Source organism: Strix aluco, chromosome 10, assembly GCF_031877795.1.
Source record: "Strix aluco isolate bStrAlu1 chromosome 10, bStrAlu1.hap1, whole genome shotgun sequence".
Taxonomy (NCBI): Eukaryota; Metazoa; Chordata; class Aves; order Strigiformes; family Strigidae; genus Strix; species Strix aluco.
This window is the reverse complement of record NC_133940.1, coordinates 5,453,297-5,468,559: the sequence shown is the minus strand read 5'-3', so window position 1 is coordinate 5,468,559 and position 15,263 is coordinate 5,453,297. Positions and strand designations below refer to the sequence as shown.

The 15,263-nt window shown below is 45.8% G+C and overlaps 1 protein-coding gene across 2 annotated transcripts in view; it reads right to left on the bottom strand.

Moving 5' to 3' along the window:
- Positions 1 to 6,732: 6,732 nt before the first annotated feature.
- Positions 6,733 to 15,263, bottom strand: part of LOC141927720 (gamma-aminobutyric acid receptor subunit beta-4) — a 77,215-nt gene continuing 68,684 nt past the window's right edge. The window contains exons 6-9 of one of the 2 annotated variants that reach the window (XM_074834970.1): positions 13,718 to 13,855; positions 11,941 to 12,093; positions 8,318 to 8,574; positions 6,733 to 7,826 (exon numbers count right to left, since the gene is read on the bottom strand). In XM_074834970.1, the coding sequence (XP_074691071.1) occupies positions 7,449 to 7,826; positions 8,318 to 8,574; positions 11,941 to 12,093; positions 13,718 to 13,855 (926 nt within the window). In that variant the 3' untranslated portion in view covers positions 6,733 to 7,448. The remainder of the gene's footprint in view (positions 7,827 to 8,317; positions 8,575 to 11,940; positions 12,094 to 13,717; positions 13,856 to 15,263) is intronic. The other variant, XM_074834971.1, reaches the window with a different exon arrangement.

Here is a 15,263-nt window from a genome sequence, read left to right as displayed (position 1 = left end):
CACTGGCAAGTTCCGGCTATCTTAGATGGGAGCAGACAGCCCTTGGCATGGAGCTGAGAACAGGAGGTTTGGGACGGTTTGGGACCATTGTCTCTAGGGGGGATGATGACAGCATAAGCTTCTTGGAGCAACGGACTGCATTTTGTTCCAGGGTTTTCTATTCTAGAACACAATGGGGTGCAGGACCTTATGCTCACAGAACTCCTCCTTGTTTAGTCTCTGCAAAACACCTGTCCTTGCTTACCCACCAGTCCTGCTTGGCCTGCTCATCAGCAGGAATGGCTGAGCCAGGGCTGTGCGGCTGCACCATAGTGATGCACTCTAACTGGAGTGGCAGCTGCAGCGGAGAGAAGCCTTACCGCTGAAGAATGGCCTTTCCTAAGAGGATTGAGACTTCCCTCTGGTCTGCCTTCCACATAATTTTTTTTTTTTTCTTTTAGCCTCTCTGCAGTAACACAAACAAATCAACATTCATTGGACCAGCTGTAGAAAGAAGCCACTCTTCTGGCCCATGGAGGCAAGACTGTCCTCTGCTTTTCCAAAGCACTAAACATAAGACAGGCAGTTTCTCTTACTGCTTTTTACTCTTGACGCTCCTCCCAGTCCAGACAAAGATGGATTGTAACACAGAGGGTTACCCATATGTGTCAGACCGACTACCATCATGATCCTTAGAATTCCCCATCACTCATTTCTGCTAACTGAAAGCTGTGTGGAAACCAGGTGTCCCTCAGTCCAAATTCAATCAGTGCCCAACACTTGAGCCCACTCATTTGTACTTCTGCTGAATAATTTGTCTCTGCAAGGCCGATGGCCACTAAAACAGATAACTAAGCTTAACACAAGGTCCCTGCTTCTTACTGTCTTCCAAACCCACCCTTCACAAACAGCCAGGAACCCACAGGCAAGGTCTATTAAATTGCAAAGGGTCTTAAGATAAATCTTTTCACATGGAGGGATTTCTTCGCACCTCTTCTGAGCAGCTGGGTATTTCCTGGCGCTTGTCACCCTAGATTAAGTCACATGGTGGAAAGCAGCAGCAGCAACAAAAGCTTCTCTAAGAAAGTTCAGGCTCATACTGCCTTTACAGCATCTGCATTACTTCGTTTACGCAAGTGATAGCTGATATCTTCACCCCTTAACTACGTCCTAAGATACAAACAGTAAGGCATAGTGTAGGTTGGCTCTCCAGGAAGAGACCATGTGTGCAAGAGTCTAATACACAGCCTCCTCCCACTGGCCTCAGGGATGGTGGGGTCAAACACTGAAAAGTTACTTACATACCATCACTTCCACCTCTACTGCCCACTTCTTCTCTACTGCGCTTGGAGGTGGATCAGTGAGCCAGCCCTAAGGTCACCATCCCGGCGGTGGGCTGCGCCTCCGTGCAGGCACAGGCACAGGTTTGCCCTCCAACCCCTGTGGGAAAAGTCTGGGGAAATGCGTTATAGTATCAGCCTGGAGGACAGTGCTTCTTTATTACACTTGTCACCTTTCAGCTGTTCTTTACTTCTGAATGTACAGAACCATTTTTATTTGGTTTACATCAAGACATTAGAAATCAAACATTTTTTTTTTCAAAAAAAAGAACAAAACCAAACAAAAAACAAATGAAAAATAAAACCCAAGCCCCAACACTATGTACATCTTCTCCTCCCCAGTCTCCGCTCCCCTCCCTCCCACCCACCCTTCCTCCCTCCCTCCCAGCATCCGTGTTAGGTCCTGCTTCCAACACATAGGTTTCACATCTCTCACCCAACCCATGCCCCCAACCCAATTTCCATGTCTACTGTAAAGACATCCCACCCTGTTTGGTAAGCCCAGTCTCATCTCCAAGAAAGCATTTGGTAACACGCATGGCGGTTCTTGCCCAGTTGGCTCTGATCTCTGACACCAGGGTAGAGCTCAGCTGTTGCCCCAGCTTGGCACGGCAGTCGCTTCCCTGCGCATCCCAGCCCAGCTCCTGCAACATTGTCCAGATGCAAATGATTGTCCCTGCCTAAAGGGACAGAGCTCATACTGATGGCAGTGCACCATGAGTCTCCCTCTATTTTCCTCATTCCTGACCTCACCATCTCCCAGAGACCGCGGTCTCTGCCCACCGGGGACTGCTGCCACGGCTGGGTTTCCTTGAGTGCTGCCTGCAGCTGCACCCAGCCTGTCTGACTCAGTGGAGGTCCCCAGTTTTCAGTGCTCTAGTCCCTTCAAACCTGTTGTATTGCACATATATTTTCACTACCTCTCTCCTATTTGCTCTGCTTCTGAAGTTACAGCTCTCTCCCACCAACAACCTCTTCCTCATCCCATCCTCTACACTAGGATTTCAGTAACCATCTTCCCTAAAGCCACTGTCTTTTGGTCTGCAGCTCCAGAGGCTTCTCTTCTGCCTGATAAAAGCTCAGGATATAAAACCAGTTCCTCCTCCCCACAAAAAAGAAAACAAAACCAACTCTCTCCACTACCCCTTATCTCCTCCTGCCAGAGCCTCTGGAGCAGATCTGGTCAAACAGACTGGCCGGATCAGTTCCCACGTGGCTCTGTTTCTGGGAAGTGGACGTGCTGTCCGTTGGACAGAGGAAGTGTCAAGCCTTGGCAGGTTCCCTACTTATTTGCAAGACATAAGCTGCTGGCGTGGTGTCAGATGTGCATGCAAGAAAGCTGGATGCCAGTTAAGACCTACAGTCCTGTTTGTTTCATGCACTGTGAACTTATCCTATATACACTACGGGCTGGTTTATGCTTGAAGACATGAATATAAACGTATACATTTTCCTTTTACCCTAGTAACCAAAGCTTTGCTTTCACCCATGGAATAGCAGGGGTTTGCTACCAGGGCTCTTATTTTCCTCTTTTGCTCTTTCTCTCATTCTCTTTTCAGTTCTTAATACCCAAGGTGAAGGGGGGATAGGAGGGGGACAGGTAGGATTACAGTCCCAAGGTCCTAGTTCCTAAAGGTCCCTGAGTGACAGCACTATACAGTATCAGAAAATGAAGCGATAGAGTTGCATTGGCCATGTATATCCTGAGAGAGATTTCATTTCTATTTCTCCTCTTCCTTCTTCTCCTCCACATACCTGCCTTAGGCTGTTATGCATGGGAAAGGTGCAAAACAATCTCCCCCAGCCCAGATCCCTCATGCTCGTGTTACAGTCTCTGCTAAAAAACATGACCCAGCAAACAGCAATCCTGCCCCAAGCTGCAAACAAACCAAGCCCTGATCAGAATCGCCTCCTGCACCACTGCAGTGAAAGTCAGAAGAAGCTCCACTTTCGAGCTCCACTCACACTCTTTCCTCCTTTCCCCACTGCTCTCCCTTTGTGAAGGAAAGGTGGACAGCAGCAGGCACACAAGCTGCAGTGTGGAATTCCCCTCCACCTTTCCAATAACACGAGATTTGTACCCACTGCCTGAGAGGTTCATGCCTTTCCTTTCCTCATGCATGTGATGGCTTGAAACCTCTGAGCCTTGAGTATGATTAAAATGTCTTTTTTTCTCCACTATCTCCTTTCTGGATCACTGGACCTCAAAACACAACATGGGTTTGTTGCCTTTCTTAGGGGTGGATGCAAACAGCTATGGAGGGGGAAAATGGAGGTGCCACCTTGGTTCTGGAGGAGGGCATTTCTAAGGGTCTTTAGCATTCTTCCCTTACCCCTGTATGGGAACACATTTTCTATTGTCCGGCTCACAGGACGCTCAGTTGTTCTCCGGCATTCTGCCCTGTCACCAGAAATTATAAGGCAGTTCCTGAACTGTGAAAAGTCCTGACTGCACACTCTTTGGCAAAGATTATTGTGTAGGACCAAATAGTCCAGATGTCTGGATATACTGACTCTATGAAGTAAAACTGACCTAGTAATACCAGGTCAGAAACATTCAAAGAGAGAAACTAGGATGACTCCTGACAAGAAAGAGAACCCAGCCAACAGAGAACCGAGGCAATAGCAAAGGAGTCTGGCTCCCAGTCCCAGCAGGTGAAGAAATCAGCTGAGCAGTGCATTTTCCCTGGAAAGCTTTTGGATTGTCGCTATGAAATTCTCGACTAAAACTCTAATTGAAGCCTGAAATATTAAACACAGCCCCCCCTGTGCCTGTTCTCCAGCTGCTGGAGGCCCTGTGCTGTACCTGCAGGGAGCTGGATGGGGTGGGTCAGGATCCCACTCCATGGGGGGCTCAGCGCCCGAGCAGCAAAGAGTATGGGCGGGTTTTGTATCATCTGTGTGCTGCTGCCCCTGCCAGTCTTTGGGACCAGCCGAGAGAGCTCTCAGGTGCCTAACTCCTACCATACATTTGTCAGGCTTTTACTACAGCTATCAAATTACTGGAGTTCTTGAGTCACCCCCTCAGCTTCATCATTTCCTACCACACAGATTTTTGTTCTCCCTCCAATCCTAATAAACTTCTTATAACTGCCTCTTTTTTCCCTTCTATAATTCTGACCACCCTTTATATTGCAATCACATATATAAAAGGTGTTTAGATATTTTATTTAATCATCAGTCAGCTGATTAGACTCCCCTTAAAAACTGAACCTGCTGATAGGCAGCCTCTATCTGGGAACTGCAGTCATGTGACATGCATATATCCACCTACATTATATTGCTGATGTCATAAAACACAACTTTATGGCTTCCATTAGAACATTTAAAAGCCATTTCCAAATAGAATCCCAGTAGAAAGTGTAACTTTCTCCATTGGCCAAGCTTCAACTTCCTGCGTATCGGGTAGACAAAACTACCCAGTCCAGGCCAAGCCCTATCATCCAGTTCCATTCACTCTTCAGACTCTTATTCCTATATAGACCCATCTAGACCATAAACTGCAATAATATTGGGAAAACCCATTTTCAACAGCATCGCTCTTGAATGTGGAAACCATCAAGAGACTGCTCTGCAGGGCAGCTGGGAATCTAAGTCTGATTTAACAATTGTGATAAAACCTTGGTGCGTCCAGGGAGGCCTGGACCAAATGTGTGCATGCATGAACATGAGAGAGGGAGACAGAGACTGGGGGTGATTGAGAAGGATGGGTGCTCTACATTTATGCTTAGGATTCTGTTAGTAGAAAATGCTTAAGACACATTACTGATATAAAAATAACAATACTTATTATCTGATGAGCCCTGATCCTGCTTCATCCAAGTCAAGGCCAAACTTCCCATGACTTCACTGTTACTAGCTCATACCTATAGTGATTCACATTTTCATAACACTGTACAGACATAAATTAGTGAATGAAAAGATGTGCATTAGATGCATCTGTCATCTGAAAAGCAGGAGCTTCCCTGGTCTCAGAGGATCACTCTGCTCTCCCAAATAATAGGAATCAAGGAAAAAGGAAGAGAATGATAGCAGGAAAATAAAGGGATGGTTGGATTCAAGGAAGTGTGTGTGTGTCTGGCATATAAAAGCCTCCATCAGGTAAGAGCAAGGTTCTCATCATTACTCCAGGAATGGCAGAATGACCCTAGGGTTAAAGTTTTGCACTTGTGAATTTATAATTTTCATGGCTTTTATTAATATTATAAGGGAGATTATCAATCATCAGTGATTGCCAAAGTGGCCAATAATTCAATGATTTTCCTGAAAGTCACTGGCTCCTTTGGAAAAAGTTGACCTTGCTGTCCAAGGCCAAGTTACCCTTCTGTACCTTTATAAGAGTGCCTGTGGATGGAAGCTGCTACAGACTTAGGGGCTTCCACAAGCACTGACAAGCTCAGCATTTTCATTGCAACCTTCACCCTGCCCAGTCTTTGAAGACCATTGTCTTCCAGTGGGATGATGCTCCATGGAACTCTACTGCATCCTTAGTTACATCTTCTACAAGAAGGGACACAGGGTACTTTTCTTTACACTCTGCATGTATTAACAGACATAAAGCAAGGCCTGATAGAAGCAGTACAGATCAGAGGGTGCCAGCCCATCGTTTGCTTCTGAACTTCTTAGGAAAGGGGATAGTTATCATTTCTGGATTTTTTTTTATCCTGAAGTACAACAAAGACAAATGACATTCACCCTTTCCTGCACCTTGCTGTAGGCTATGGTCACTCAGTGGGATGGAGCGTGAAGTCCCTTGTCTGGCACAAGGAACGCGCAGAGAGGGGGAAGAGTTGAGTTTTCAGAGTCCTGCAACTGCTTTTCTCCCCAAACTCAGTGAGAACGATGCAGGGTGGGAATGATTAGGAACAACCCCTCCTTTCAGGGCTGAATCAGCTTGGTCTACTAGAGATCAGATGCCAGGTGAGCAGCAGCACTGTCCCATTGTTGATCCCCAAAGCCCTCTTTCCTCAGCAAGTATATATTTGCACAATCTACCTCCCCAGCTCTGTCTCTCTAATACAAGCTGGGACTCTGACCTCCAACCTCGCAAAGTTGCAATGAGCAAACAAAACCCTGCTATTCCCTCCAAAACACTGCCGGTTAAATGTCATCTGTGTTCTCTTTCTACAAAAGACATTACAAAACCCCCCTCCCCAGCTCCCCCTCCCCAGAAAACATGCTTGCACACACACATCCGTATCTACATACATGCGCACATACACACACACAGATGCGTCGCGCACACACACACACATTCATACAGGAAAAACAGCTTGCAAACTCCTGAAGGTGGAAAAAGGCAACTTGCAAATGTGCCTTTGTTTTTGATAAGCTCCCTCCTTCCCCCCTCCCATAACCCCACATTGCCCCTTCCCTCCCAAATAATTGCCTTGTCCTCCCCCTTTCCCAGCTCTTCCAAAATAAATATTATTTTTATTTGTTAGTTTAAAAGATTCTTTTAGGCTTGTAAGCAAGAGAGAGGGAGAAAAAGAAAAGAGAAATCTCGTAGCATGAGAATGAAACCCACCATGTCATGAATCCATGAAAGAATAAACATGAAGGGGTTAAGAGCAGTGACAGAAGAAAGATTAAAAAAATATAATAATACTGAGAAGAGAAAGATGAAATTCAATAGTGAAATGAAAGTGAGGATAGCGCATTAGTGAGCACAGCCAAAGATAACCTATCGCTCCCACCAGTTTTTGACTCAATTTCTTTAAATCTCCCTCCCCCCCTTTTTTTAAACTTTTCTTGGGTTTTTTTGGTTTTTTTGTGTGGTTTTTTTTCTTTTTTCTGTCATTTTTTCGTTTTTTTTTCTTTCTGTTTTTGGTGGTTTTTGGTTTTTTTTACAATGGTTTAAGTCCTTCAGCAGGAAACCAAAATCAAGACAAACACATCCCTCCCTGAAACCAAACCCCCTCCCATATACCCTCTCTCCCTTACCCCACCCCACACTCCGTGGTTCTACATGTGCTGAAAAGAGAAGAGTAAGCTTAGAATAAATCTAATGAATCAAAGGAATAAATGATAATGATAGTAAAGAGTAAAACCCAAACCCAAAAGACCACAACACTCCTGTGTTGTCATTGTCTGAGTGTCTGTCCCTATCTCTCTCGGAGGCTGCAGGCATCAATTTACATAGTACAACCAGTAAACAAGGTTGAAGAATCCAAAGGTGATTGGAAAAATGATTCGTGACCACTTGTCAATGGTGCTGACGTCTGTCAGGTCTGGGATTTTGAGCTTCAGCTTAGATGACCGCCGGCGGAGACGGCAGTTGGCACGGTTGCGGGCTGCAGCATGGTGGGTCAGCGGGACGTGGCGGTCCAGGGTTGGGTGGTGACCAAATCCATCCCGAGAGGCCAGCTGCTTGCGGAACTGGATTCCTGAGCCTTCGAAGGACATGACAGAGTTTCGAGAGTCGCCAACGCTGCTCATCATGTCCGTGGCCAGCAACTCGTTGTTCATCTCCAGAGTGCTGAGGAGGATGTTACCGTAAGGGTCAACCTAGAACAGGGAAGACAGAGAGAAAGGTCGTGGGGATGTCCTGTGCACAACATACACAGGGCCACACTATCGGGGATGATTTTGAACTGTTTTCTGTGTAACAATACCACTGATTGGGTCATTTGTGAGCTCTGAACCTGGACTTCTGCATTTGAAAATGTTGTCCACTGATGCTGGGGTTGAAGGACTAACCACATGTGCTTGCAGCACATTTTTGAGTGGGGTAGTGTGATTCTGCCAACACAGTGGGACCAAAAGCCACAGGGGTACTTTTGGGTACACATACCCTGTGCAAGAGGATGGTCCTGATGAGACTGGCTTGAGGATGATGACACACTGATGAAGGAGAAAAAATTCCCAGTAATCACCAGACAGGAGAACTGGAGTTCATCTCTGGCGTTGAGGAGAAAGGCTGCTCCACAGCTCACCCAGGACTGAATGAACAGTGGAGAGTCTGAATTCTCCTGCCACAATGAAAGAAGGGGACAAACCTGCTCTCTCACCCTCTTCTCCTCATAACGGTGGCGCTCATTGTTGGCCTTGCTGATCCGTTCACTCTGTTTCTTTTGCTGCCGGGGGCCTCGCCCGAAGAATATGTAGTTGACAAAAGCATACTCCAGGAGCGCCAGGAACACGAAGACGAAGCAACCCATGAGATAAACATCAATAGCCTTGACATAAGGGATCTTGGGAAGAGTCTCCCGCAGATGGGTGTTGATGGTAGTCATTGTAAGCACCGTGGTGACCCCTGTAAGGAGAGGGTAGGTTCTCTGTTACCAAGGTGGGATGGTTTCCTGAAACACCACTCTCAGCTTCCCCATCCCTCCTCCCAGCTGGACAACCTCAAGAGGGATAGGAGCAGTGCAGCTGGGAAAAAAATTGTCATTATTCTAAGCCCAGCTGCCCAGTACAAATTGCTGCAGAAAATAAACCAGCTGCCAACAGTGGGAGAAAATGTCAAAGCTGAGTATCATCAGGATGATGGGGATCAACATCCTCTGGACCTTGGTTCTTTAAGTCCTCCCTGATCCTCCTTCCTTCCCTCAGTGTGGTAGGAAACATTCAGTTTTACTCTCAGTCTCTCAACCTCTTCTTCTCTCTTTTTCCACTTCATGAACTCATCAGGCTTCCCTGTGCACTATTGAATGCCTCAGTATCCTTGACATGAATTTATAATCTGCTGTGTCTTTCCAATGCCATGAATAGGAGAAAGAGTGAAGAGATTCGTGCAAACCTCATATCCTGGGCTGCATCAAGAGCAGTGTGAGCAGCAGGGCGAGGGAGGGGATTCTCCCCCTCTGCTCCACTCTCGTGAGACCCCCCTGCAGTGCTGTGTCCAGCTCTGGGGGCACCAACATCAGAAGGACATGGACCTGTTGGAGTGAGTCCAGAGGAGGCCACGAAGATGCTTGGGGGGCTGGAGCACCTCCCCTGTGAGGACAGGCTGAGAGAGTTGGGAGGGTTCAGCCTGGAGAAGAGAAGGCTACAGGGGGACCTTATAGCAGCCTTCCAGTACCTAAAGGGGTCCTACAGGAAAGGTGGGGAGGGACTCTTGATCAGGGAGTATAGGGATAGGATGAGGGGTAACAGTTTTAAATTAAAAGAGGGGAGATTTAGATCAGAAGATAAGGAAGAAATTCTTCCCTGTGAGGGTGCTGAGACACTGGCACAAGTTGCCCAGAGAAGCTGTGGCTGCCCCCTCCCTGGAAGGGTTCAAGGCCAGGTTGGACGGGGCTTTGGGCAACCTGGGGTAGTGGAAGGTGTCCCTGCCTGTGGCAGGGGGGGTGGAACTAAATGATACTTCAGGTGCCTTCCAACCCAAACCATTCCCCGATTCTATGATTCGCTCTTCATGGTGCTCTCCTTTTTTTTAGCCTGCCTCATAGGCTTCTGTCTACTCCTTGACCCCATCAATTCCTATCTTCCTCTCACCACCTTTACCACTCACTACTTCAATTATCATCTGTACACACTCCTCCCATGGTTCTCATGCTCTTCTTTTTAGGCCTATTCATATTTTCTGCATCTTAAATAAATATTTCTCGGTCTCATTGAACACTTTTTTCCCCATCTACTCAGTCTCCAAGAGCCTGGTGCACAATGATTACTCTCACAGCTTCAGTTCTCTTCAGTTTCTTCTCAGACTCTTCCCTCCTCTGTACTGTCAGAGTGGCCTCAGATCTGTCTCTGACAGTCTTCTGCCAGCTTCAGAAAAATGGCAATGAGCTGTCATGTTTCTTTTGGGACAGTAACTTTTCCTCTTCAACCTAGTCTTCTTCTCCCACTTCTCTAGCTCAGGTGTCCTGCTTTTTTTACTACCTTGCTAATCTCCTTTTCTTCTAATGTCCTTCCTCCTCTTCTCTCTGATGGCAGCTCTCTTACTCTCCATGACCTTAATTTTCTCTCTGGTTTCAGCCCTACCTCTACAGTGATGGTTCTCAAACCTCTCTGTGCATCCTGGACCTCTGCTTGTCCTGTTTCCCCTTCACCCTCATCATGTCTTTAGTGTCATTCCTGATAAAAGATTTAAAGAACTAATAGCCTTCAGTTCACAGAAAAGTAGACAGAAGGGAGATTATTTATATACATACAATGTATTATATTGTCTATATTTAGACAGTAGTCTAAATATCCAGAAATCTGGGGCAAAGAAAGGGGGAATAGAATGTTCTCCATGTCTCCACTAAGAACTGGACAAATTGCAATGGAGACTTAGGACAGAGGCAAAGAAGAGCTTTTTGACTGTACGAGCAGGTAAATCTGGAGATAAAGTGCCCAGAGGAGGCCGTTGGAGTCTCCTTCTTTGGAGCTTTTTAAAGACAGTTAGATAGAGAGCTGTCAGGAATAGTTTAGGGAAAGCTGTTCCAATTCTGATCTACAATGTTTTTCTTCTGTCTTCTCCTTTGAATCCAGATGTCAGCAGAAATTCAACAGCTAGGCATCTCATGTCCACCCTTCTGCTTGTAGTTTCTCTGTGTCAGCAATGTCTGCCATGGTCTCTTTTTCTTCTCTCACTGATTATACTCTTGTCAATGCAACTTACCTTTTTAATTTACCATGTTCTTGTTCCCTCCCTGTCTCTCTGCTCCAGCCTCTCCAAGAAGCACAGCCAAATTATCTATTTTATATGTTTGTACAAACCATCCCTCTGCTGAGTCTTCTCAAACTCTGTCTTCTACAGCTAATTTAAACCCCCAGCCTTTTCTGTAAGACTCAGCCTCTACCTGTGCTCCATTGCCTCTGAGCCTTTTCCCACTCACAGATGAAATCCTTCTCCCTCCTTGGCTCTCTTATTTCCTCTGAACTTTCTATCATGTTGCACAGCCCCATTCTTATATGCCAGCCATCCCCCCTTTCTCCTGTTCCTTCTTCAAAATCCTCATCTGCAATCCACCCCCACTTCCCTTCTGTTGCTTAAAAGACCTCATTTTTTTTCCTCTTACAGGAAAACATTCCTATTTAGGGGAGCATGTGCTTAAGAAGAATTTGGACTTTGACTACTGTCCCACATTTGCCATGGTTATGAAGGTCTTCCGCTATGGGGCTGTATGGGGCCTAAATTGTCATGAAAATGAGTAATGCCACTTTATTTTTTTCATCTTTTAGCCATTCACTCACCATTCTTACTACTCCTTGGCTACCCACCCCCACCATTTGTCATCCAGTTAACTGGTCCTGGCACACCTGTTGACCAAGAGGTGCCTAGATTTCTCCTCTTAAGAAAACAAATACAAACCAGAGTGAAGGAACTAGTGGGCTCATGGCACATCAGAGTCTCACATGTCTGAGAAGCTGTGACCATTTATGCTTTTGCTATAGAGTTTAAACTTGCACCCACAGAAATTTATGGTAGAATTTCTACTGATTCAAGTAATACAGACTCAAATTTGGGAGTATTTTACTGATACTTCTGACCAAAAAAGTATCTCTTCTGTCTGAAAATTTGAAGTTTGTTCTTAGAAGAAATGTCCTTCATTTGGGACGACAAGTTTGACTGACCTATGTGGCCTGTTTAGTTGCTACTTCATAAAGAGGTATTTTCTTTCTTACAGCTGTCCTAGATGATGTCCCTCAAAAAACCACCTTTGTCAACATATAATGAAAAGGTACATACCCAGTGCCACTCGTGCAGCAGAAGCATCATAATTGATCCAGAAGGAGACCCAGGACAAGATGGTGATGAGAATAGATGGCATGTAAGTCTGCAGGATGAAGTAACCAATGTTCCTCTTAATCCGGAAACTCAAGGATAAGCGCAGATATGAACCTGTCAATGAGATATCAAAGGGAGATGAAGTTTGAGAGGAGGGCAAGGCTGTATTTATAGTAACAGCTTAGGTTAGGAATTGAAATTTTATTTGGAAAATGTTCTCAAGAGACAGGGAGAATGAGAAATCTCTCTCTTTTTTTCCTCATTTGGTTTTGCAGACTCATCAGTTTTTGGAAGGGGGCTCTTCAGAGTCTGCTCACTTGGCTCAGAATGTTAAGAAGAAAGGAAACTCTACATAAGTTTTATTATGTCAGACATCATGGGAGAATGTCTGTTCCGTGCTGAAATTGCTGTTATAGTATGTGCCAATTTGATACAGGGTCACACAGGAGACTTTAACCCTATATCCGGATGCAGTGAGATGATTTTCCAGTATTTCATGTGCTAGCTTTTCCTCCAAACAGCAATGAAGATATGAATTGTATTTTTCCCATGTTGTTCTAAAAATGGGTTATGGTCAGACTGGGCAAATTCGTATGCAAATAGAGTACTGTTAGTTAAACTGTAGGGGTTTTTTTTCAAGTTGTTGCAACTTCCTCCCAATCTTTTAGCAAACCTAAGGGGGATAGTGACAACAATAAGTACTTTTACAGTCCTTCCACTGGAGCAGGGTCATTTTGACAGGGACAAAGCAGGGCCTCTCTCATTGTTGTGAAACAAAGTCCAAGTCATTCCTCCTTCCCACCTCCATCCATCCCTTAGGCAACACAGCAGCCTGAAACATGGGTGTAATCGTGGGTTGGCAGCTAAAGTAACAAGAGAACAACAGCCTTTAATGATCAAGGATGTAGACTGGGAAAAAGGAGGTTATGTTCTTTCACCATTATGTGCCATTTGCGTAGCTTGAACACAATATTCCACAAGCCTTTTTTGGAAGGTCTTACCTATTTAGACTGCAAACTTCATTTGGAGGAATACTGCCTCTTGTTGTGGGTCTCTAGATTACCATTGCAATGGGACCCTGCTCCCAGCATGCCCCCGAGGCACTATTGTAACAACATCACCATCTGCCACCACTGCTGATAGACTCAGGCTGCGATTTCATGGCATTTCAAAAATTGTCCTATTTAACAAGTGTGTGGCATGCTGTTCTGGCAGTGAACTCCATGCCAGATCAAAGTGAAGACAGCAACCAAAATCCAAACCCCTACAACTTCCCAACTGGCAGTATCTGAATCATCCAAGGTATTCTCTCCACATCTTTTTATTGCCATGTACAGATGGGTTTGCATCATTTCATGGACCACTTGCTTTTCAGCTGATATATTCTTCTGCTTACTATTGCACCTACATTAGCTTCAAGAGCCAGTTGCAAACCACATCAAAATAAGGTAAAGGCTGAGAACCTTCTAGAGTTTCTGTTCTGAGCTCAGTTGGTGTTTTGATTAAGAAATGAAAACAACGGCAGAAAAAAAAAATGATCCCATAAGACTCTGAAGAGAAGCAGGCAAAAAAAAAAGACCAAACTTGGTGGGCACAGAAGATGCCTCTTTTCCAAAGGAAAAGTTGAAGCCTAGATCCTAAGTTAGTGCCTCAGCATCTGAATCAGAGGAACAACCACACGGACGTTGATCAGCAGAAGGTTTGCACATTCCATCGCATCCCTTCAGCAGAGACTCACCGGTGGTGAAGACCACTTCCCTGCTGACCAGCCTCTGCTCGATAATGGTGAACTGGGGCAGTTCTAGCACCTCCATCCCGGTGACAGCAGAATCATTTCCTTGCCAGAAGAAGACAATGTCATCAACCGTGTAACCATCTGCAGCGATGAAGAAGCACAGAGAGAGAACTAAGCTGGCAAGCTGGAACAGATGACAACCCCATTTTCACAAAGGTGATCTGGAAGAGGATCCAAAGGAAAGCCCACACTATCAGGCAGCAAGCATAGCCCCTCCCTGCTGACGTACTTTTCTTCTTCAGCTGAGCTTGGCAGTACAGTCCCCAGGAGGAAAAAAATGGTCAGAACTCCCACTGTTGGCTAGAATTCAGGAGAAAAAGGTGAGAAGTGGCCCACCAAGCCTGGACTTGCGCTACATAATCTCCGTGGCTGACATGACAGGGACTGGTGCATCAGAAGCCTCTGTCAAATGCACCAAACACGGCATTTTGGGTTTTAAAAACTGCCTCCTTTTACCAGAAGGGGGAGACCACACAATACATTCTGGTGGGGACTAGGTAAACAGAACGTCTAAGTATTAAAAATTCCCACAGAGAGAAATATTTACATCAGTAGTTGAAAAGAAATTTGAACATCAGAGCATCTCTCTCAGAACTCTCAGTCAAAATTTGGAGCCTGGAAGTGGACAGTCACTGAGATCAGGGGCTGCTTTTACCAAGTGCTGGCTGAAAAGGGCAGTAATGGGAGAAGAGAGGAAGGGGAGTGAGGCTGGTAACCTACTCATCCCTTACATTTCAGGTTAATGGATTTGTTAATTCAGCCAAGGGTACAGCCTCTTACTTTAACCCCAGACCATACGTGCCAGACAGGGCTGCGTGGGCTGGAAATGCTGAGGAGCCCAAATTCACAGTCCCAGGAGAAAGATTCCCCAGATGCTCCGGACTCGTGGGAAATGAGGCTCAGGGGACAAAATCATGCAGCTCCCCTCCCATCAGTGTCGTGTTCACAGCCCTGCCCGTTGTCCTTATGGGCCAGGATTCATCTCCACTTGAAAATGAATGCTGCTTGTGGGAAGCTGGGTTTTGAAGCACTGTGGCTGTTGCTGCACAAGGGGTGGCCTCTTATTCTAAGCAAAGTGCAGAGCTGTATGGGAGCACCTCTGTGTGAAAAGAAGCAGTAAGATATGCAGAGGCTTTGGTATGGCATGGTGTAAGGCTTTCTTTAGATCATGAACTTCGCCTATGCCCACAGACAGCTTTTATTCACAACCTGCACTGCAGCACGATAGCCTGCCTTATCCACAAGCCCTCTCAGCAGAGAAGCAGTTGGCTAGCAATCTCCAGCAAGGCTAACATCCACCAGGGAGAGCTGACACCAAAACCAGCACCAGTGTGTTAGAGGGATCAGGGGAATGAAGAGCTGTTGAATGTACCATGGAGGAGAAATTCTTCTACCTAGCCCTAGAGGTCAAGGGTTACCCCAGATCAGGGCTGAACCTTAGAGGATGGTGTCATCCTGCAGCTCCCAAGTGGACAAAGAGCTGAGCAAC